Genomic DNA, 24,781 nt, shown 5'->3' with positions numbered 1-24,781 from the left:
TGGAATCATTTGTTGGTTTATCTTTTGATTACATGAGTTTGGGTGTGAGGAAGGAGTTTGATTTGCGTTAACAATGCCATATCTGTGACCAGTGATCCAATGTTTTGCGGGGACGTGAATCCTCGCATCGTGCCCAGTCTCCGCCTGATCCATAATGGATATATTGATTAGTTTATGCCCCTTCTACGTGGTGTGTAGGCCAGGGACGATTTCATGTTTTTCTACCTCTTAAAAAGACTTGACGAATACAAGCAATCTTTTGATGGAAAAGATGGCATCATTGTCCTGAATATTTGGTGGCAAACAGGCAGTACCATAAGATGATAGATGATAGAAAGATCGTCCACACTGCGTTTGGGGAGGGGAGAGGAGAGCACGGATGTTAATGTGCATTTGGTTGTGGACGGATTCTAACATGAAGTGGGGAAAAATGTTCTTCATGGATGAATCATTAGTTTTAGCCATCCGATATATTAATAAAAAAAATCAATGTATGAGATTGTTTTCTCAACTGATAAGGCAACTTACAACTGGTAATTTGTTTTCTCAATTCATTTCCGTTGAATAACAGTGGCTTGTCGAACCATTGTGGCTGCATGTGCAGCGGCGTCGTCGGTCACCGTGGTCACATGCGCAGCCGCGAAACCTAGAATTTTTAATTTTTTTCCTTTACTTATAATCTGATTTTGTTATGGCTAACCAAGTAACCGGTGAGAACGAGATTTGTTTCACGGCGACGTGATCGATCTCTCGAACGGTGAGGGTTTTCGACTATTTCTCTTTGGTGGACAGCCACGGTTGTCACCGTGGCTGCACGCACAGTGGCAGAATCTAGGGTTTTCAATTTCTTTCTTTTGCTCGTAATTTGATTCCTCTTTAATGGACAGTAGCAACGTTGTCACCATGACCACACGCGTAGTGGCATCGTCACTGTGGGCACACGTGCAGCGACGTCGTCATCGTGGCCACACGCGTAGCGGCGACGGGACCATCTTAGCTCTCAAATATTTTTGTAATTTTTTTTTATATTTTTCCGGTTAAAAATCTCTTATTCCCGGTCATTTTAGTGCCTTATTCATAAGGGAGATTTTTCCCTACTTCATGTTAGACTCCGTCTTGGTTGTGGGGGCAATGAATAAGAAAAGACTCGCATGGAATTTTGGTGGGATCTGCGGCAAAACATTCTACGTTGAGAGGTTCCAAATATTAGAGGATAAAAATTAAAAAAAAGAATTTACAAAGTCCAAAATCAAAACTTGTTTATTTTACAGAAAAAACATATTAAAGTCAATTTTAAAAATGTACACTTTTTTCATATTATTGTTCATTTTGCAAGGACCTTGTAGTATTTTTAGTGAGGTCATAAAAACAGGTCAAACTTTTGAATTTACTTAAATAAGCTAGCTTAAAATTACATTGGTATGAGTTGGATTTCACGTAAAGTCTCGAGTTAGAAAGAAAACCTAGTTAGGAAGTAAAAGCTACTAATAACAATAGTCAATTAAGTTTCGTGATATATATTGATTATCGATAAAATGAATAAATACTTTACACTTACATAAGGAATTAGTTATCCAATAACATTGGTAATTAGTTATTTTCTTTTTGGTGACAGTAACTCCAAGAGAACCAAATGTTAGAAGAATCATCTAAAAACGTGAAGGCAGTGAACATATTGGACCCGCACTTGGCGAAGCTGTCAGCTACCAAAAATGGTTCCATCCGAATCCGATATCCCATCCATAGTTTTCCCACCCCTTTATTCATTGATTTCCTTTATCCCAAGCTTATTGGAATCCATGAATAATTACAAGAGAAACACCAACAATTCATCCTCCTAATTCCTGATGATTTTTAAAATTAGGTAAGCTAAATAAAGTAATTGAATTTTAAAATTATTAATTCGTTTATATGTATTATGTATCCAACTCTAAACTGAACACGTTTGATGGGGAGCTGGCCACCTTTTTTTATTTTTAATTATTATCAGCAATATAAATTACGGGTCTCATTTTCTTTAATTATTTAAGCTTTTAAGTGCTTACTTTGATTTTTTTGCAAGGATATACATTAGGTTTTTATTATGCATAAGGAAATCTTTCAAGATCTTATCCATGGATATAATTTAAATAATAATGAATGAAATTGTAGCATTACTCCAGCGGACGTTCATAGCCGCTCACGCTAAGTTCTAATAATTTAACATCAACCAGTTCACAAATCAAGTGGTAATGTGGCCATATCTTCCTTATAAAGGTTAATCGGATTCAACCATTCAACCACATATTTAACCAGTTAGAGCAATCAAAGCACAAATTTACCCAATAAAACTAATCAAACTATAGCCCGAGTCTCATTGGTTTAATTTCTTGTGCAGTTTTTATATTGCATTCTAGGTTCGCAGGAAACGCAATATAACATATTGTACTGGCTGGGCGAATAGTCAAAATGGACAAAACACATCTACGTACACGTGTATGATGCAAGAAATAACATTCCAAATATTACTTGATGCAATATATGAAGTTAAGCCCACTTAATCAATCACATTACTAATTAATAAATAATTACCACAACAATTAACTACTATAACGTGATTATATGTATATCTCAAATACGATCCAGATTCCAGACCATAGCATGCCCTCCGCTTCCCTATTTCACAAAGAATTTCTGAAAAGAAAAAAAAAATTTGATCTATCAACAATTTTATTTTCCTCCTATTAACTAAATTTAAACAAGTAACACACACAAAATGTTAATGTTAAACTACAGCACAGGTGTCAAGACGAGTTGTTATAACTACCCAACACAAGTGTAGAGTATACATCAGTGATTCATGAACAATGTCAGCCTTAGGCTTCCTACCTGAAATATAATTCAGCCCACTTGTTGATTTATGTGCCTCAACCGTAGTCCAACATCTGCTTCACGATCTTGTTGGTTTAAACCTGTACCTAGTAAAATGGTATCCTGCATCCCTGTAGAAGTTCCTGCTTCATTTGCTTTCTCAACATGTTCTCCAAAGTTATGCAACCTCCGTCCAATCAGATACCGGTCATCACGTATTGAATTATGGAGATTTGTGAACCAGACATGGAACCTCTTGGCGCAGAAGCACAAGAAACTGAAACAGAGGCATCCCAACCATGCAAACCGATAGACGGCAGAATTGATCACCAAGGGATACCCAAGCACTGGAAATACACCTTTGGCCAAAACGTAGGGTACACATAATGCTGTCAACAGCTTCATTATAATTGGAAGTACAATTTCCCGAAGGACCCAAAGACCTTGCAGCCTGGAGAAACCATCCTCTCTCACTCTCTCAAATTTTACTCGCCAACTTTCATCCACTAGAGGCATCATGTGGTCCAACATAACCTAATGAAAGAACCAAGTCAACAACTGAAAAATAGCTAATAGATATATTCAGCTCAATTATATAACAAACCTTGGGGAGACACGTAACCATTTACAAAGAGACGTGTCCAAGAAATTTGAGATATGGGAGGGGGAAATAAAAAACAAAATAAATCAAATTATTTGTAGGGTATGAAAAGATTTTAACATTATTTTAAGGTAGATAATTTTTGTCAGCTGAATGGAAATTGATCATCTGAAACTTGTAGATGGTAAAGAAACTAAGTTGTAGTTGAACAACTAAATCTGCATGTAAACACACTTACCTCTGATTACAATCCCAAGAAACCAAGCAGTAACCTCACTGAGTAAGACCTTCCCCTCTAATAAATTCATTCTATCCAATTATATTCACTCTTACCAATCTACCACATTTAGTATTTTATCATCCCTTACCAATTTGAACCCCCAACAACTTTGTACCCTTACAATTTTTTTTCTAAAAAAATCCTACTAGAAAAATAAAGAAGCATACTATATATGGAAAAAAAATTGTAGATTAGAACAACCAAGCTTTACCCCTAAAATGGAGTTAGCTACATGGAAAAACATGTCATTTCGGTTATATACCGTATTTCATGATTTGAAGCCAACATTTATATAACCAGTCCCAACACCCAGACTCAGATTACAAAGGAGGCTTAAGTTAGGCAGTCACCAACTAACATAAAATTTTGTTAATCTTTATGACAAGGATAGATGAAAAAAATAAATAAAAGAAACAACATAATGAAAGAAATAATTTGGTTTTATTGATACCGATGCAGCAGGATACATTTACCAGAACTAGAACACAGCAGAAGACCAGAATGTTTTCAAAGCAAAAAAGAGGTTTACCACATCATATCACTCATAATTTATTTATATGCCTTTAAGAATTTAAATAAGCTTATAAAATTCTTGCACAAAATTAAAGCAAAGCCGATAAAAAAGCTAACAGAGGAAATGCTGATAAGGGAAACAAACTCACCAATCTAGTCCATATCTTGAGAAATATAAGGCCTAATGCCCAATCTTGATAAAGGAGGAATACCGGACTTTCATCCACCGGAACTCTCATTGGCACAATAACCAAAAGCTCAAAGAGAAGCCCAATTAGCACTGGGATGACAAATACCTGTACATAAAAGAGGGGTTAATCACTTAAAAGCAAATATATATATGAAAAATAAAAGTGTCAGCTTCAGTAACATGATCAGCAAGAGGAATCATCCTTTACCCATATAGACAGAAGTGCAGAACTCTTCACAAGAATGCCACACCACTTCCATACTTGGCCGAACAAAACAGAAGACCTCCTTTTTCTAATTTGCTCAATCGAGTATCTAACTCCAGCAACAGCAGTCCAGATCACATAGCTCCCAATGATAAATGCATACAGATCTGTGAAAAGAAAGATTATAAATGCATTCAAAGTTATAAAGCCCAGCAACTGAAAAGCTAGTTCAATCAATTACATACCATTGCATTTAATGCCATGAGTTATGGGAAGGCGAGGAATAGAATTGAAAAGTGCCCGCCCAAGTGAAATTGGTACAACTATCAGAGCAGAGTTGAAGACAAGGAGAGTCATCCAAGCAATCACCAGTAAAAGAACAATGCGAAGCACAAAGGCATAACTGCTATAGCCATAGAAAAATATTAAATTAGAAGGTGACAGGGTAGGTAACAATAGCTAAAACATGCATATGGAAAGAAACTGATGACTCTAGCAGACTTTTTCATGCATTGAATTAACCCAAAAACCACAGGCTTAGGCCCCTCTTAATACCCAAAAAAAAAGAAGAAAGACACAGTCATGCTCTCATCCCCCACCAACAAAAGTAAAACATAATATAACTAGATAAAAAAATTGAGTGCAATATAAGATAATTTCACAAGCCATAGTTAGAATTCCAATTTGAAAGGAACTCACTCGGAGTCAGATTGCTCATCATTATCATAATCCTCTCCGGAATTCAGTTCTCCCACTGTGTTAATGACCCTGTTCAAATCATCACCTCCAAATGGCACCATACCCTGATCATGCACACCAGCTTGTACTACTTGTAGCCTTTCTGGCCTAGCTGGCTCCCCATTTCCATTTTCTTGATTACCACTGTCATCAGGTCTAGGCAGTAAGAAATCAGTCAAACCAAGTGCCCAACCAACAGCAGTAAACCAATACCGAAGTAGGGATTTAATAGTTGTCCTCAATTTAAAATGCTCAATGGCAAATGGGATACAAATCTGAAAGAGAAGCATGTCAGCTGGGATTTCAGTGAATGGGTCAGATACCCTGCAAAAGCAAGCATATTTATGTTTAACATACGTGACACATAATCCATGGCAAGTTGGAAACAACTGCTAAAGTCTATTAAGGAGTCAGCTTACGATATGTCAAGCGGGAAAATAGAAGGTGCCATCCGCATGGCAAGTTTGACAGGCAAAAATACCAGCATCACAATCAGACTCCCATAAACTGCAACAGATAACAGAACCCTGCGAGCATGTTTGTGCACAGGATCATCTATCAGATCACGGAATGGATTATAGTTTGGGTCAGCAGGATCCCGAAGGAAGTATAAAACTCCATTACGTAAAACCTGCCATTGAAAACAAACCACATTAGCAGTGGATAACAATATAACCAAAGCTCTACAAATCATATCACATGACAAGAATTACCCCTCTTAGAAGGCTGACAAATATGCTAATTTGTAGCATGTACACAATACCAACAACCCAATGAACCAATGAGCTTGCTAAAGGGGATGCAGAGAAGAACTGAACTCTGTGAACCATTGTCTTCCCAAACATCTGAATGGTACATACATCGAGCCACCACCCACACATTAAAGGAAATACCCCGAGTTCAATGACTAAAAGGAAAGCAACCTTAACCATGGTCATCAAATGCCTCATTGCAGCCAAAAACTGCCTGAAGAGAGATGGAATTGTCTCTGCTATAGAAGCAATGCCATAAAACCTTCCCATGGTCAAAGGCTCACCCTTTGTGTAACGAATTAAAGCAACAATTCCAAAGTAGAAGAAAATTAGAGTCAAAATAAAAATATATCCAATAGCTAGCGTGGTAACATCAGAAAGCCTTGAAGTTCCTTTCAAGATAACAGCTGAAGCAGATGAAGTTATGTTTGACATTTCACTCAATCCACTAGCATTCACTTTCAGCATTTCTGCAACCTGACCAATCGATCCACTTTCTTGTGTTTCGGATGATAAGTTTTTAACAGCTGTTAATGCATTCTTCAAAGTAATATTTGCTAGAGAAAGAGATGTGTCTGCAAGTGGGGCTACAGCTGACAACACAGGACCACTAGCAGTTGAGAAGAACCAGGATAGATAATGGAGTATGATTCGGCCCAATGAGAATGGCACAAAAATTACAACACCAAGGAAAATCATATTGCTTGCCAGCACCTGCATGGAGAAACAAGCATTCAGTTTCTAAATAAAAAATGTGATAAATAGCAAATTCATTTCTCCAAATAATAAAACATGGATTTTTTAAACAACAGTAATCAGTAGAGGTCACAATTTACAAAAAATAAGAATTTGTCGTGTCAATATAATGACCCCTAACCATGGGGAAATCATCACAGAGAAATACTCATGTTTCAGTTACTGATAATTCAAGTTATATTAAAAGAAACAGTTGCATCAATAGAATGCCCAATTAACATAGGAAAAATAATCATAATAAGTGAACTACGCATGCGTCGGTTAATGATGAAAAATAATCAAATTAAAATGAACAAACCATTGAGGTTCATGCAATTACAAATTCCTTATTGAAGTTTTAAAAGCAAATGTACTTAAAATTTATCTAAAAAAGACAATAAATTCTCATTGGCTAATATGAAATCTTTCCAACCACATGAATGATAGAAGTTAATTATCAAGAGTACATCTCATCTGTTACCCCAAATAAGCAGAAAGTCAGGATACACAACATCTTAGGTAGACAAAGTAGAGCTTGTCTACTGCCATAAATTGATAAAATAAGCTTAATAGTGTTTGGATAGACACTTTTGGCAAACACTTATCAAATAATGGAACTTAGTAATTTATTAAAAATAATTAAATGAGAAGTTATTTAAAAATGAGCTGTGCAGCCTGTGCCTACTCTGTTCTAGCTTTTCAAAAGGCTTCCCTCATCAAGTTCAATTTCAATAAAATCAAGGTGACAGACTTACAGTGAATGCATTTTCAACCAAATGAAAAACTGGACCCTGCATGCCAACAAGTTCATCAAAAGGAACATCTTCTGCTCCATCAGCATCATCCAGACCATCAAACATCTGCTCAACATGTGCCTCAAGACGTGCTGCTTGCATCTCCCACCGCGCCGCAACATTTTCAGCATTTCTTCTAATTACTTGACCTGCCCCTGCAATTCCTTGAGCTCCACCAGCATCCTCACCATTCCCATCACCATTTATGTTACGATTAGCTTGTCCAGGAGGTCTTCTAGCAATTCGAGCACCATTTCTGTCCACTTCATCTTCTCTATCAGCATCCTGTCCCCCGATTTCTCGCAAATGCCTAAAGTAATCTCTCAAAGAAGTGGCCCCAAGAAAAATGAAGACAATGCTTGCAGAAAGTAGAAACCCGTGGAGGCAATCGGTCAGAATAACTGCTGTTGATAAATGGCTCAAGAATAACCTCTGGGCTTCACCTAAACTCCTCACAAAAGCTAATCGCCATATCCAGAATGTTATGAAGGGTATAATTAAGAGCCACACAGACAGCACAAAACTCAGGCGCAAAAAGAATTGAAGAACATGGCAAGCTTTCATTGCCATTCCAACCACAAACTCTTGAAAAGGCAACCTAGCTGGAGCATTCTCAGCATAAACTGGAGAGAACGAGAATGCATGCTTGCAGACCTGCAGCACATAGAAGCAAATTTAGGAAAGCAAAACCTAATATTGATTGGACATAATAGCATATGCATAACTATTAAAACAACAGCATGCTTAGAAGTCTAATATAATATAATACACGTTTCTCCAATTAGCCTTTGCAAGACCAAGAGTGATTCTTTTTCTCCTATCTCTGTTTATGCAGTACAGGATACATGCCACACTATAACAAAAAGAGATATTACCAATTCAATTAAAAAAAATAAATAAATAAAACATTGCAAATTATTTATGTTGAATATTCCAAACAATCAACCCAAACAACGAACTACGAGAAAGTCGCACACGAAAAAGATAGGGCAGAACCTCGCATTGGCGTGCGTTGCTGTGATTGAGCCACTGAAGGAGACAATCCTGATGAACAAACTTGATGCTTCCGCTGCACGCGCAGGGATACCGGAGGGGATTCTCGGCGTCGCCAGGGTTCCGGCAAATTCTGCACACGTCCTCCTCCTCCTCATCGTCGTCGTCGTACTTGGCCGTGAGCGGCGGCGGCGTCTGCGGCGGCGTGGGCGTGGGCGACGCAGTCGATTCGATCTCCTTTCCCTTGGAAGCGCGCGGCGAGGAGGCGGAGGAGGAGGAGGAGGAGGAAGAGGAGGAGGAGGCGGAGGGGGAATTGGCGAGGGCGTCGACGGCGACGGGGGTTCCGTGGAGGGAAGGCGGTGACTCGTGAGCGATCTCCATGACGGTTTGGACCGAACCGGCCGGGGACCGAGTCGGTGGCGAGTCAGGGCGGGTCAAGGGAGCTCGTCGGTGGAAGGGAGAGAGAAAAAGGAGAGACAAGAAGATAGAAATTATGGAGAGTGATCGGAGATAGAAATTAGGGTTTTCCCGAGATTGCCCTCGTTCGCTGGTTTATATTACGCCAATGTAATTCTCTCGCTTACGTATATGCTCATGTGGGTTTTCCATCACGTGGCACCCTCTCATTTCTACATGCTTCTTTTACTCATGTCAAAATCCACCATCATCTAAACATATTTTACATAAACTAAAGCTATTTTTTATTTTTTTAAAACTAAAAATAAAATGATAAAAATAAAGAAATTCTTTTACGATAATTAAAATATAAAAAATCACTCATTTATAAAACTTATTTTAGCAGTATAATATTATCACGTTTGTGAAATCCGTAAATTGCACCTTATTCTCGTACGTAAACTGCGGTGCATTTATGCACAACTGCAAATTGGTATGTTATATATGGCTGGACTTAACTTCAAAATTGTGTAAAAAAATATAATAGTAGACTTCTAATAAAAGCCCAACAGATCAAAGCACAAGAGAAGACCATAAATTCCCAGCCCAACAGAGGCCGAACCTACCATAAGTAGACCTCGAAATGATTAGGTTAAACTATATTTTTAAGTTTTTTATTTTATTTTTTAGATTTATTTTAACTTTTTTTCTATTAAATTTTTTTATATTTCTACCAATTTAATCATTTTAAAATAATAAATTTTAATTTTGTAACATTATTTTAAATTAATTTATAACTAGTTTAAGACATAAAACTTACAAATAGTAAAAATCACGTGAAAAATATATACAAATAACAAAAAATAATATGTAATTATATTTTTTTTAAAAGAATTTCAGTTACTTGTTGGACTATATTGTGTTTATAACGTTTTTTTATTTAAACTTTAATTATATTTAATAATTTTCATATAAGTGTTTAATGAGAAAAGTTTCAAGGCTTGAATTAGTTAAAAATAATTTAAAATCATGTCTCAAAATTGTAAATAATTATTATATCAAAAGGATTAAATCAACCTAAATTTAGAAGATAAATGACCAAAATAATCATTTTTAAAAAAATAAATCACTGAAATGAATATAATAAATAAGATAAGGGACAAAAAATATAATTTAGCTAAATGATTATAAGTGTTAAGTGAAATGTTACCTTGTGCATATGTAGTTTCTAAGTAACAATGTTTATAGTGGTTACTCTTTTCTTTTAAATAATCATTTTGTAAGATCTTGAACCTTATGGAATGAAATGTTATTTGATTTTTCTTAATTATTTCAATCTTTTTATAGATATTTTGATTTGACAGGTCATAGCATATCAATTTGGCCCACTTCATTTTGATCATCATGCCTCCTAAATTGTTTGTTGCCAATTTCTCTTCTAAGGATTTGGAACCTACCATCCACGCATTAAATGACAAATTAATTCTCCTTTCCATCCAAATGGAAACCAATCTCCTCTAAGATTCCAACCATGAATCAATCACAAGCACTCTTATAGGTGTCCTAGACCAACTAAGTCACAACCCTCCTGTTACACTTCCACCTATTCAACCTCTACATTTTCCCCACTAGGTGTCGACATTCCTCTACTTTATGCTTCCTTTTTGCTCACCTCTTGTCCACTCTCCCTACTTTTTTGCCCTATATTTTCCTAATTATTAATCAATATTTTCCACAACCTCCTTCATATTTGCCATCTCTATATTCTACCCCCATAGGTTCACCTATCTCGTTACCACCAAGATATCTACCTCCCTGTATCATCCCTCACCAAATTATGATTACCTAGACTCTAACTTTTACCTTTTGACGGCTTAGAACCACTCAACTAGCTATTTAAAGTAGAGTAGTTATTTATGTATCATTAGACACTTTGGGATCATTGCTTACCATTGGTTTGTTCTACATGAAAGGTAATGCCCTAAGTTGGTTTAATTGGATGTCAATGAACAATTAGTTGTATGATTGACATACTTTCACTAAGGCCTTAAAATTGCATTTATGCCTTGCTTATACGAGAACCATAAGGCCTATGTTATTAATGTGATGAAAAGTTCCACAATTGTCACAAATGCTCTCCACCCAAATTCCTCGTATTTCTAGTTAAAGATGAGTTTTATGACCCTACCCTTGTTATTGTTACTAATGAGCCACTTGTCTTAGATACCCAAATGAAGACATACATTTACAACTCTCCAACCAATAACTCACTGGAATACCATCCCTCTAGACCTTAAAATTTCAAGGGTTTGTTAATGACCTTGCTTTCATGATTCTTATGGATACAAGCAGTTCCCACATTATCCTACAACATCATTTTTCTCATCACCTTTAGCTTCCTACCACCCCCATAAAACCTTTCTTCATTATGGTTTGCAACAAAACATATCACATGCTTGGATAAATACTCCGAAGTTTTGATCGCTTTTCAAAATAAAACTTTCAACATCCTTTGTTACCTTCTACCTTTCTAGGGTGCCAATGTGGTTTTAGGCAATGAATGGCTTCAGAGCTTTGGACCCATTTAGGCTAATTTTTCCATCCCTCAACTATCCTTTCTTACAAACAATATTACCATCACTATTAAGGGGGGAAGACTCCATTCACCCTACCTTGACCTCTCATCAGCAAATGTGTCACTATCTCCACACCGACTCAATTGCTTCCCTTCATTTACTATCCTTTGAGGTCTAAGTAGTTAACCCATACATTTATACACCTACCTCTCCTCACCACGAACTCACTTCCTTGATACATTCTTTCCCTCAAGGCCTTAATGTTTTGAAAGGACTATTACCTTCTAAGGCCCATGACCATCACAGTAATTTGCATCCTAACAACAATTTAGTCAATTTCAAGCCCTATTATTACCTCATTCCCAAAAGATTATGTCCAAAATGGTTTGAGAATATAGAATGTATAGTCATAACTAGTACTAGCTCTTATTCACCTTCTATTTTGTCAGTGTGCAAGAAAGATGACACATGGAGATTTTGTGTTGACTATCGTGCTCTAAACACAATTTCTATTATGGATTGTTTACCCATCCCTACAATTGATGAACTCTTAAATGAATTGATTAAGGCTACTATCTTCTTTAAGTTTGATCTTTGATCTAGATATCACCAAATCAGGGTAAGACTTTTTGATACCCTAAAAATGGTTTTTTGCATGTTTGATGGACATTACAAGTTCTTAGTTATAACTTTTGGACTCTCTAATGCTCCTTCTACATTTTAATTGCAAAAAATGTACTTGTTTTATTAAGACCTTATTTGCAAAAAAATTGTCCTAGCTTTCTTTGACACTATTTGTTTTATGGTATTTCTCTAATAAACCATATTATACTAAAATTATTCTAGAGTTATTGAGTACTAACAAGTTTTTTGCCAAGGGTTCAAAATGTATTTTTGTATGCCTAGTGTGCAATGTTTGGGATATGTCATTAAAGTGTAGGTGTAACCCCTAATTTAGAAAAAAGTTATGGCTACTGGAAAAAGGCTAGAGCCTTCACATGCAACTTTAAGGACTTTAAAAGGTTCATATATTTTGGTATATGTTTTTATTAAATCTTTGAGGGTATTGCGAGAATAAATGATAAGATAAATTCATTTTTTTTGTTTATTCTCATTTATAAAGACGAACAATAAAAAAAACATTTTCCTTTTGTTTGGTTTGCAATCTACTCTTAATGTTAATTTTTCATTTCTTTGGTTGGTTTTACTTTATTTTGTTGGAGGTTTAGAGTTTAGAGTTTAATAAAAGTCTATTTCAATAAAGATTTGTTTGTGTATTATTTTTTCTTCTAAATGTTAATTTCCTTTGCTTGATTAATTTGTTTAGAGAGGAGTGTAGGAATTAGTCTATAGGAAAAAGAAAGTGGTGAAAAATAGTGTCGTGAAAAATTTTGTGCGATGTTGTGTGTAGAACAATATGAAAATTTTAAGAACCTCCAAAGAAGAAGAAATGAGAGAGTTGTTTAATAAGAAAACAATGAGACATAACGTATTGTATATTTGTGTTATGAAAAATTTTGTGAACATTTGAGATAGAATGTGTTAGGTGTATGTAATGGATTATGTGTGATGATGTGTGTAATGGAAAATGAAAAATTAAGGGCCCCAGAGAAGGTGAAAAGATGTTGTGCATAAAACAAAATGATAAATTAAGACACTTCAAAAAGGTGAAATGAGAGAAAAAAAAAGTCAAATTACTCATGTTTTAAGTAATGTTTGGAATTAGCACACGAATGCAATTCAAAGGCTTATGAAACATCTAAAAAGGTCAATCAATTAGTTTTCTTTAATATTATTTCAAATTTTTTCTTTGTTAAATAAAAAATTGTCATTAGCTTTATCACAAACTTACACTATAATTTTTAATTTATGAAGAATAGAGGAGTTTCAGTTTAGAAAGAAAATCCTACAGAGTCTTAATTATTGAAACCCTCATATTCTTATTAACATAGTAATATAAATTGTATGTCACAAAAAATCAATTATTTTTCAAATAAGATAATGCATTACAGTGAATCCTTGATTCTTTTATCTGATAGAACCTAATATGCTGGGATTCAATTTTAAGGATCGATGAATTTAATGTGATATTTAATTTGGAAATTAAATAGTTATTTTATTAATGATTCCATTTTTTTTTTGAAAGCACAATTTTGATTTTCTATTTCTTCAAACTATGATAGGGCTCTACCAAAAAAAAATTTATGATAGAATGAAATTTTAGGAGTAACAATAAAGAAGTGTAGCCGAGATAGTTAACATAAGAAAATATAAAATTTGAAATCTTATTAATCAGGATAATGTATTACACTGGTAAATTAACACACTTTTATCCCGCAGATAGAAACATGTTATGATTAAGTTTGTAGGTTTTGAATATTTTTAAAAGCAACTAGACTGTGTAATGAGAAAAATAAAGGTATAATTAATATGATTGGAATAATTTTTAGGATTGAGAGAAAATTTTAAGTCTTCTATTTTGAATTCTTCTTAGTATCAGGACAACTTTAAAATGTCTGCATCATTAATTGAAGTTTTGTTTAGCTTTGTTCATACAACTAAGACAACACTGTGAGTATTAACATATTCACACAAAAATGAGAATTTTTTCTTTTCATTTGTTTACATCTCCGCAACTATTAGTATTGTTGCTATATTAAAACATAATAAGGGAAAAGTTCAACAGATACATTTTCTCTATAAAAGTCGAAAGTAGGTTAGGAAAATTCATAGTTAAACAAAGTTGATGAAACAAATTAAGACATTTCTAATATTTAGAGTATTATTGATGCACACTAATCCAATACTTTGAATAGAAACAGTTGAGGTGTGAACACAATTTTTTGTCCTAAGAAGCAGAAACTTCTAATCATTTAGATTTATGCCTTCAATTAAAACGACTTTAAGATGATGCAGATTTTTCATTTTTCGAACATTTCACTTCTAAAATTGTGATAAACCAGAAATTTTTTATAAGTGAATTCTCTGATGTTAAATATGTTTGATATTCATACATGGACCCTATTTTTTTATATTTTATTTTATTTTTATCATGTTTATTAACTTATTATGTTTCACATTTAGGTAATTGAACTTTAATAAATTTTATTGCTATTAAGTTGCATAAACTTAATATATTTTTAATCGACTTATGAGCTATAATTTCCAATGTCATTCTAACATGTTTTTGAAAGTGGAAGTTGAACTTCGTGCTCATTTTTATCATCCTCTAAAGTATAAACATCTTTGGTTATATGACAAAGTAAGAAATTGGTATCACACTGCAAAAGTATATACATAATGTACAGGTTAGTTCGAGTACTCTTGTGCATGAAATAGTGGCTTAGTCGGACGAAATTCTTCGTGTTTTTAAAGGGTGCTCAGTGGCTATATTTGACTCCAACACGTACGTACGGATGGATACTATTTCTAATTTAGGTGGGTTCTACCTCCAGAGGGATGCTATAAACTCAAATGTGGTGGGGCTATTAGAGAAGGAGAGTTATTTTCTTGTGGTGGCATTATCTAGGACCATTGTAAGATGTGATAAATCTCACCACAATTTGTGTGAGGTAATCAATATGATTTAAAGGAAAAAGATTACAATGTAAAACAAGAAATTACATCATAATAATGAGAGAATAAATGGTAGGATATTAGTCCTGATAACTAGCTCTTAACAACTCCCGTCAAGCTAAGCGTTGGATTGAGACCAACACGAAGCTTAGATCGAAACAATTCAAACAACGGACGAGGCAACGCCTTTGTAAAAATATCAGCAAGTTGTAGAGAAGTAGGAACATGGCGAACAGCCAAGCGACCAGAGGCAACTAACTCACGGATGAAGTGACAATCCAAATCAATATGCTTAGCATGCTTATGAGCGACAGGATTCTGAGCCATAAACAATGCACTTTGATTATCACTGAGAAGGAGAGGAGTCGCAGACAACCCAACACGAAGTTCACGAAGGAGATTAAGCAACCAAACAAGTTCAGAAGCTGTGTTGGCCATGGCCCGGTACTCAGATTCACAACTAGAGCGGGCAACAGTAGGTTGTTTCTTGGCACTCCAAGACAAGAGATTTTCACCAAGAAAGATAGCATAGCCATAGGTAGACCGACGAGTGTCCGTGCAGTGAGCCCAATCAGCATCACTATAACCAAGAACCGCGGGAGAAGGTGAGCTGCGAAACGTAAGTCCAAAATGTTGTGTACCACAAACATAACGGAGAATATGTTTGACAGCTTGAAAATGATCAATAGTAGGAGCCTGGAGAAATTGACTTACCGTGTTGACGGCATATGATAAATCAGGGCGAGTAATGGTTAAGTATTGTAAGGCCCCAACCAAAGAGCGGTACTGAGTTGGATCAGAGTAAGCCACTCCATCACTGACAAGATGAAAACCGGCAACCAATGGGGTCGAGACAGGTTTGGCCTCAAGCATCATAGCTCGGGAAAGCAGATCATGAGCATATTTGGCTTGTCCCAAGAACAAACCATCGGCAGTATAAGTGATCTCAAGACCAAGGAAGTAGCCAAGCTTTCCTAGATATTTAATTGCAAACTCAGCATTAAGACGAGCAATAAATTGAGTGAGAAAGGGGGGGATCACTTCTAGTAAGAATAATGTCATCCACATAAACCAAGAGGTAGAGAGTGATGCGCCCGCAATAGAAGAAGAACAAGGATGGATCAGCCCTGCTGCAAATAAAACCAGAGCGCAACAGAAAAGAGCTCAAACGTTGAAACCAAGCACGGGGCGCCTGTTTGAGCCCATAGAGAGCCTTGTTCAACCGCCAGACATGAGTCAGAAAACGGGGATCAACAAAGCCAGGAGGTTGTTCCATATAGACAGTTTCAGTGAGGTGGCCATGAAGAAAAACATTTTTTACATCCAACTGATGAAGTGGCCAGCCATTAAGCACGACAAGTGATAAAATAAGACGAATAGTAGTAGCCTTGACAACCGGACTGAAAGTGAGTGAGTAATCAAAACCTGGAATTTGCGTGAAACCTTGAGCCACCAAACGCGCTTTTAAGTGCTCAATAGTGCCGTCACTTTTGTGTTTGGTACGAAAAACCCATTTACTACCAACAATATTAAGAGCAGATGGACGAGGGACTAAGGTCCAAGTATGATTGTTATGAAGAACAGAGAGCTCATCCTCCATTGCTGCCAACCATTGAGGATGCTTCATGGTGGATTTAAAACCCTTGGGATCAGCAGCAACATGCAAAGCAGTGAGAAGAGCAGTAGGCTGGTGATGAACGAGGGCATAACGCAGATTAGGCCGAAAAATGTCATTATGTGATCTAGTCTGCATACGAACAGCAACTGGGGCTGGTTGAATAGAAGCATCAGAAGAAGCATGTAACACTATAGGAGAGGCCGATGCTGGGGATGGAGTCCGTGGAGGAGAGACAGGTTCCAATGAAGCAAGTGCAACAGGTGGAGCAGGATGGGGAGCCAGAGCAGCATCCAAGGAAACGCATGATGGACAAGACAAAGTAGTAACTAGTGGTGGTCTCGTCGGAAGAATAGAGGAAGCAGACATCGAAGAAGACTTGAAGCCTGTGATTGGTTCATAAAATGAAGAAACCATAAGATCGATGCTAGAAGAAGGAGAACAAGCAAAAGGGAAGCAAGTTTCATCAAATTGAGCATGGCGAGACACATAAATCCTGGAAGTGGTCATATCTAAGCATTTGAATCCTTTGTGATGACTACTATAACCCAAAAATATGCAAGGAGAACTCCGAGGACTAAATTTATTTTTCATGTATGGGCGCAAGCATGGAAACACACGACAACCAAAAGGATGAAAATTAGCATATGTAGGCATAACTTGAAATAGAAGTGTGAATGGAATCTGGCCGGATAGCACCTGAGAGGGAACACGATTAATAATATATACCGCAGAACTAAAAGCATCAACCCAATAACTAGTAGGAACATGTGACTAATACAACATTGCAAGACCAATCTCAAGAACATGTCTATGTTTCCGTTCAACCCGACCATTCTGTGCTTGAGTATGCGGGCATGAGAACCGATGAAGCACACCAGAAGAAGCAAATAAATCCTGTACTTTGTTATTCGTGAACTCCGTGCCATTGTCACTTTGGAAAACTTTAATAAATCGAGAAAATTGGTTTTCCACAAAGACTTTGAACCGAACAAGCACATCATAAAAATCTTATTTATGTCGTAACAGATAAAACCAGGTAAAGCGAGAGAAGTCATCCACAAAAATAACAAAGTAAGAATATCCAGCAACAGAAGCAACTGGAGATGGTCCCCATAAATCACAATGAATAAGATCAAGAACGACAGAAGCCCTTTTATTATTGTCATAAAAAACCAAACGTTTACTCTTAGCCATCTGACAAGTAGTGCAACAGATTGGCTTAGGCAAAATAGACGAAACATTTAAATAACCTTGTTGATTTAACTTATTAATAACATCAAAATTAACATGTCCCAAACGAGAGTGCCAAAGTTCAAAAGAGGCACGAGGCAGTGAAGAACTAGTAGTAAGCAACGCTTGTGGTCCTTGATCCATCACATAGAGTCCTTAATCACATCGTCCCCTTGCCAAAACTCTGCCTGTCTTTCGATTCTGAATAACAAAGGAGTCATCCAAAAAAATGGCTTTAGCATGATTATCACGAGTCAGTCTGCTAACAGATACAAGATTTTTAGTTAGATTAGTGTTAAGTCTCAATTTTACTTCTTTTTGGATGAGACTTATTGAACAATTCCACTCATCCTCTGAACCATTGCAATATAATTGTTCTCCTTTTGGTTCATTTTGTGTGCAGATATAACTAACCCGAATTCATCTAAAAATACCTTAATCCACCTCATTTTTTGTGCAGGTATTGAGTGAAGAGTGGAAAGTTGAAGATCCCTTGGATTGGAAATATAAGAAGCTAAGGAGCAGAGCAGGGTGGCTGCGCCGGGCGCAAGATGACCCGCGCTGGGCGTGATCGAAACAAAGAGTGATTCAAAGTCTCTAGAAGACATTGCGCCGGGCGCAACAGGAATTGCGTCGGGCGTGTACTGAGGCAGAAAATGCTTAACTTCTTGGAAGACCCTGCGCCGGGCGCTACGACTTATGCGTCGGGCGCGGAAACCCTAATCTGACTCCCAAGCTCGTATTTGAAGGCATTTTCGGGGGTTTTCTTCCTCATTCACACATTGGGCGCCTCTAGGAGCCGCGGAAGAGATTCCCAGGGCTTGGGATCGTTCGTGTGCGGATCTTTCCTCCGGTTGTTCATTTCCTCTTCCATCTCTATTTTTGTTTTGCCCTCATTGTCTTGAGTGGTTTTACCCATTTTTGTGGGGTTAGATGTAACCAACGAATTCTATTGTAATCCGTACGTTTTCTGTGATATATATATATATATATATATATATATATATATATGTTGTGTTTGTTTCTATTCTTAATGCTTGCTTTGGATTGATCACCCTTTGCATGATTTAAGGTTCCATTGAGTATTGGGAAATACCATTGAAACTAGTTCTGAAACATATGCCTAGTGGTGATTGTATCTAGGGATAGAGCTTGACCCATTAGTAGTCTTAAACCCTAGCCCGTAATGCGGGTGTAGATATTGGGTACTCAAGGGATTAATAGTCAATATCCGCACCTAGGCTCTTTCTCTAAGGGATTAGGTTTGAGTAAACGTATGGGTTGACTAAGCAATGTATGGAACAAGTGATTAAGGATTCATTAGACGTTCGGTGAAATCTGACCCCACAATCCCACAAAACCATTACACCATTCCTATCCTTTTCCACTCAAAATCAATTATTTTTATAGTTTAACATTCCAATAGTCATAACCTTGAATTCACATGACAAACTATGAAATTGGAATTATTCTTTAGTCACGAATAGTCAATAAATGCTTATTTTACCTTCTAATCCCTGTGGATACGATATTTTTACTACTTGAACGGCCGGTATACTTGCCGTGTTTGAGACCGTTGATAGAATTAAACTGTTTTACAATTATAACAAAAGTACTTCAACGAAAATCTCAACAAGTTTTTGGCGCCGTTGCCGGGGATTAGCAAGGCAATTTAGTATTTATAGCTATTTGTGATTTAATCCTTTATTGCTTTTGTTATTTTTATGTTAGCAATGAATTGTTGGAGCTAACCTGTGTACTCTAGTTTTCAGCTTTCTCTTGTATGCAAGGTACTGTTCAAATTAGACTGACCAATCCTTCTGAGCCGTTGTTGAGCAATCATGAGTTTGAACACGGGGCAAAGGGGAACAAGAGCAACAGGAGGAGAAGGAGAATCAGAGCACCTCAGGTTGGTCACCGTCAGGCTCGGGACAGTAAACAAGCGCTTCCTGGGAGGCAACCCAGAGATCTGAACTTTGTTTATGTGTTTGTCATCTCATTCTTGTTGTAGATTTCAGTGTTGATGTTTGTTATGCATAATTGTTGTGTGTTATATGTTGTTCTGTGCTATATGTGTTGTTATGTGCTATATGTGTTGTTTTGCATTATGTGTTGTTTTATGTTATAGGTGTTCTGTGGTATATGTTGTTCTTTGTTATATGTTAATTGTCAGAATCATGCTTGAGTGGGTAAATATAGGGTACATCTTGGCTGGAATGTGAGGAATGAGGTAACTCTGGTTCTGGGTGGGGATAAGGCCTTCTCTTAAAGAAAAATTAGGCAAATTGACCACTGTCCCGCCGGGCACTCTTATGTCACGCCCGGCGCGATATCAGATTTGGAGCCTCGTTGATTTTTACTGATATGAAGCCCGATGCAGTGTCAGCACTGAGTGTCTCAGAGAGGGCCTCCTCGGTCAAGGAAGAAAGTAGGAGACTGGTGACATTTCGATCTTGAGCTTGCCATTGAGCGAATCGAGGATTTGGAATAGAATCGAGGATGTGCGACGGTGGTTCAACAGAACCATCAACAATGTGAAACAAATTCTGATTTTGAAGAAGAGAAGTAACCTGTTTACGCCAGAGAAGAAAATTCTCAGAGTTAAGCCGAATGGTGATCATGTGAACCAAGGTAGCAAACGGCAGAGACGGAGGAGTGGTATCGTCAGCCATGAGAGAGGACCACAAACAGAATTGGACGATCGCACGGTTGGGGGAGAATGCACGACCGTGGTGGCAGATGACGGCACAAGGGTTTGGAGGCTAGGGTTTGGAACCGTAACCTGATACCATGTAAGATGTGATAAATCTCACCACAATTTGTGTGAGGCAATCAATATGATTTAAAGGAAAAAGATTACAATGTAAAACAAGAAATTACATCATAATAATGAGAGAATAAATGGTAGGATATTAGTCCTGATAACTAGCTCTTAACAATCATCATGGTGGATTTGTGTTGCTTTCTCTATTAATTTGGGTACTTGTTCTGTGGTATAGGTTGAGTGTTATGGGTAATGCATGATAAGGGTCTTCTTGAGAAAATGTTAGTTGAGTTTGATGGCAAAATTTTTAAATGACGGGTATTATAGATTATGTTGCATGGACATGATAAGAGATTGTTGTGTTCTCGAGCTCGACACTCTTTAGGAATGGACACGTCGTGAACATGTTTAAACATTTTGATAGACTGTTTTCACACAAATTGAACACATCTCCATCACAGACACCTATAAAATCGACTTGTTTTTATCGCAGACACCTATAAAACTAACATGTCTCTATTGTGAATACCTGCAAATGAATACGTCTTCATCTCGATGCACTATTCAATACGTGGATTTGAGATTTTTTTAAAATAAATCTTAATAAAACAGAAATAAAGAAGGGATGATTTGAGATTTCTTTTTTTAAAAAAAAGAATAAATCTTAATAAAAATAAAAAAGGAAGAGTTTGATTTTTTTTTTAAAATGAAAAAAAAATCTCAATAAAAATAGAAACAAAGTAGGTAAGATTTGAGATTTTTTTTAAAAGAAAAAAATTTAATAAAAATATAAACAAAGAAGAGAATTGTTTTGTCTTTCCTTACTTAACTTTCATGTAATAAAAAAGAAAAATCTTAATAAAAATAAAAACAATGAAAGGAGGATTTGAGACTTAAAAAAAATTATTGTAGAATATGATGTTTCTTAATAATTTATTTTTGAGACTTAATAGATTATTGTTATATTAATATATAATATTTTTGTTATGTTATTTATATTATATATTAAATATATGATGTTTTTACGTGTCTTATATTTTTTAATTTTTTTATATTCACGTGTTTATATCCGTGTCATCTCTTCATATCGTATCCAAATCCATATTACATAGATTATAAATATCATCTTTGTTATATCTTGATTAATAAAGTGGTAAATTTGATGGATCAAGATTGAGAAGTAACTTGTAGTCATATTTTCATAGAAACAAATTGAGTTATATCATATTTTAGATATGTGACTTGAGTAAAAAATTGCATATTTTTTAAAAGCTTCTCTAGTGGATTCAAATTTCTCTTCTTACTGATATATCAGTTGTATTTATCTTTAATGATTTTTAGCTTTAAGTGTTTAGTCCCTATGTGTGAAAAAAATATATTCAATAAATAAATATACATAAATTAGTACAATTGACACTTAATTTATTTTTTAGGAAATAGAGAAAATAATAGTCATAATATATGAATGAGTTACTTTAATATATTAATTTATCGCATAATATTCATTTTTATTTATGTCCATTTCTGCTATTATCAAATGATTCAATTAACTATTTATTCTTTCGTTATTTCAATTATGAATTGAAGTTTAAACATTTTAAAATGAGCAATGGTAGAATCTTCTAACACCCATTGAAGAAGCAACTTTGATCAAACATGTGTTGCATTTTTTTAAAAACTTAATAGTGTTATATTTATTTATTTTTCTTTTCCATTTTTAAAATTTTAATTTTTTATTATAATATTTTATTTTACTCCACACTTCTAATTTGTCTCATGCATAGCATTAGTATAAGCTCTAGTGAACTAGTAATCTATTCATTAACCTATATGGTGCTCCACCACTGGGGTAAAACAACTCAATGACTCATCGTTTGGGAAACATCCTCTTCCTATTACATAATTTTTTAGTTTCCCCCTTTGTATAAAAAAAAATGATAGGCAAAAACCCTTTGTGATAAAGTATGCATTTCATAATTTTCAAAGTCAAAAGTTTCATTGAATTATGTTCTCCACTTTTATTAAAGCTGATTTATTGGAAGGTAATGTGGGACTATCTGCCAAAGTAACATAACGTTGGAAAAAAAAAATATATCAACAGTAAAATATTTAAGTATGAGTTAATGACTAGTAAAACAATAATGCAAAGTGGTTAACAATTCTACCATAAGTTTATAAGAAATGGTTAGTTCCACTGTCATCTCAAATAACGTCTAATTGGAGACAATGGCCTTTGAATTCTTTTTTCTTACTGTTGAAGCGAGTGAATGTGGCACCGTTGGCCATGGCCATCATTCATAAACTAAAGGAAAAGAAAAAGCTCTCATAAAAATCATCAATATTCTCTTAGATCTCTCATGATTAAAGGTTTGATTTTGATAGCCTTGTTTCCATTTAACTTTAGAAAGTATTCTCAGGCATGGCATGTCAGCTGTGAATGGAATTTTAATTTCAAGTTTCAACCAAAAGGGATTTTTTCTTCTTCTTCTAATCAACAAGGAAACCATTGTTGAGTATGAGAGGATGAAGTGCTTGAGAGAAAATGAATAATTTTGAATTAAAAACTTATAATATATATAAAATGATTTTGCAAAGATGACACATCTGGTTAAATCTCTTATACTTATGAATTAAGACTTGAAATCAAATATGACTCGTATTTATAATTTTACTAGAAATTCTTGAAAAAATTGATAGTTAGTTTTGATCTTGTATATAGAGTCATAACTTATCCTAATCTAAACTTTTCATTATAAAAATATATATATGAAATAAACCAAAAAATATATATATAATATTTTCATGATACTCTATTATTTTATTTCTTATATTTTTTTAAAAAAATAAATTAAAAATTTATTTAGAATAATATATATATATATATATATATATTTATATTTATAATTTCCCCTTTTGCTATTAAAGCTCTTCTTCCTCAACTATATATAACGCTGTATTTTGGAGCTAACTACCAACAGAAGACAAACACACCAGACATCATCATTTATAGAAACTAATATAATGCAATGATAATTCTTCTGACCCCGCATTTCATGGAGACTGTTTTCCATACTATTCTCCAATTTTTAGTACTCTTTGACATATCTAAACAGTATTCTCTAGTTTCATCACATTTCACTTACATGCACAAAAGTACTTTCTTGTATAAATTTACTTTAGAATCTAGTACATTATGTAAAGCTTTTTTTACCATCTCATTTAATTACAAGCATTTATATGTGATAAATTTATTGACATGTATAATAACTATTTTAAAAATTATAAAAAAAATTTTACTTAGGTGATTGTGTAAAATATTTTATAGTAAAAATGCATACGCCTATTAGACTCTTTTGTTTTATATTCACTATGCATATATTGTAATCTAATAAAAAGCTTAATCTCACTCAAAGAATGTTATATACTCACTTTAATATTTGTTTTTATTATTATTTTATTTACCAAAAATTAAATTATTATTATAGAACTTATACTTTTACGGTACTTTTATAATTATTTTTTTTTATTTTATTGATGTGAAACTTGTTTGTATTCTAATATGTAAAAATTAAATTATTAACAATTTAATGAAAAAATAAATTTATAAAAAAAATAAAAAATTACACTATAGAAAATATATTTGTAATTATTGTGGAGTACATAAATAGATAAAAATAAATTAATGTAGAAGAATATGTTGGGCATGTGGCATCTATTTTAGTCTCATAATTTCATCCCAACATTTAACAGATAGCTAGGAACATTTAATTTGTTGGGGTGTGGGTCTCTCTTTAGTATTGTCTCCTCACCTATATTAGTGCATTGTCTTTTATGACCCACCTCTACCACCTGTGCTCAATTTCATGACTCACTCTCCTTTTGTTTACTGCTACTTCTCTTTCATTTCTTCTTCATAAGGGTATTATTACAAATTAAAAGTGTTTTTAAAGGTTTTTTTTATATTAAAAAT

General features: G+C 35.0%; 1 protein-coding gene across 3 annotated transcripts; it reads right to left on the bottom strand.

Moving 5' to 3' along the window:
- Positions 1-2,521: 2,521 nt before the first annotated feature.
- Positions 2,522-9,183, bottom strand: CER9 (RING/U-box superfamily protein). Of its 3 annotated transcripts, XM_020381021.3 has the most exons (10): positions 8,655-9,183; positions 7,620-8,312; positions 6,091-6,843; positions 5,797-6,008; positions 5,339-5,701; positions 4,885-5,045; positions 4,643-4,806; positions 4,394-4,540; positions 2,869-3,384; positions 2,522-2,673 (listed from the first exon to the last, which is right to left on the bottom strand). In XM_020381021.3, exons 1-9 carry the CDS (start codon positions 9,030-9,032, stop codon positions 2,881-2,883), a joined length of 3,375 nt encoding a protein of 1,124 aa, XP_020236610.1. In that variant the 5' UTR covers positions 9,033-9,183; the 3' UTR covers positions 2,522-2,673; positions 2,869-2,880. The 3 variants fall into 3 exon arrangements, with proteins under 3 accessions (XP_020236610.1, XP_020236608.1, XP_020236611.1); XM_020381019.3 differs by having other exon boundaries at positions 2,522-3,384; XM_020381022.3 differs by having other exon boundaries at positions 2,522-3,384; positions 4,885-5,042.
- Between the last annotated feature and the right edge of the window lie 15,598 nt (positions 9,184-24,781).

This window comes from Cajanus cajan, chromosome 3 (assembly GCF_000230855.2).
Source record: "Cajanus cajan strain Asha chromosome 3, NIPB_CcT2T_4, whole genome shotgun sequence".
In the NCBI taxonomy this organism is placed as follows: domain Eukaryota; kingdom Viridiplantae; phylum Streptophyta; class Magnoliopsida; order Fabales; family Fabaceae; genus Cajanus; species Cajanus cajan.
Note: the sequence above shows the minus strand (reverse complement) of the source record. Positions and strands in the feature narration are given on the sequence as shown.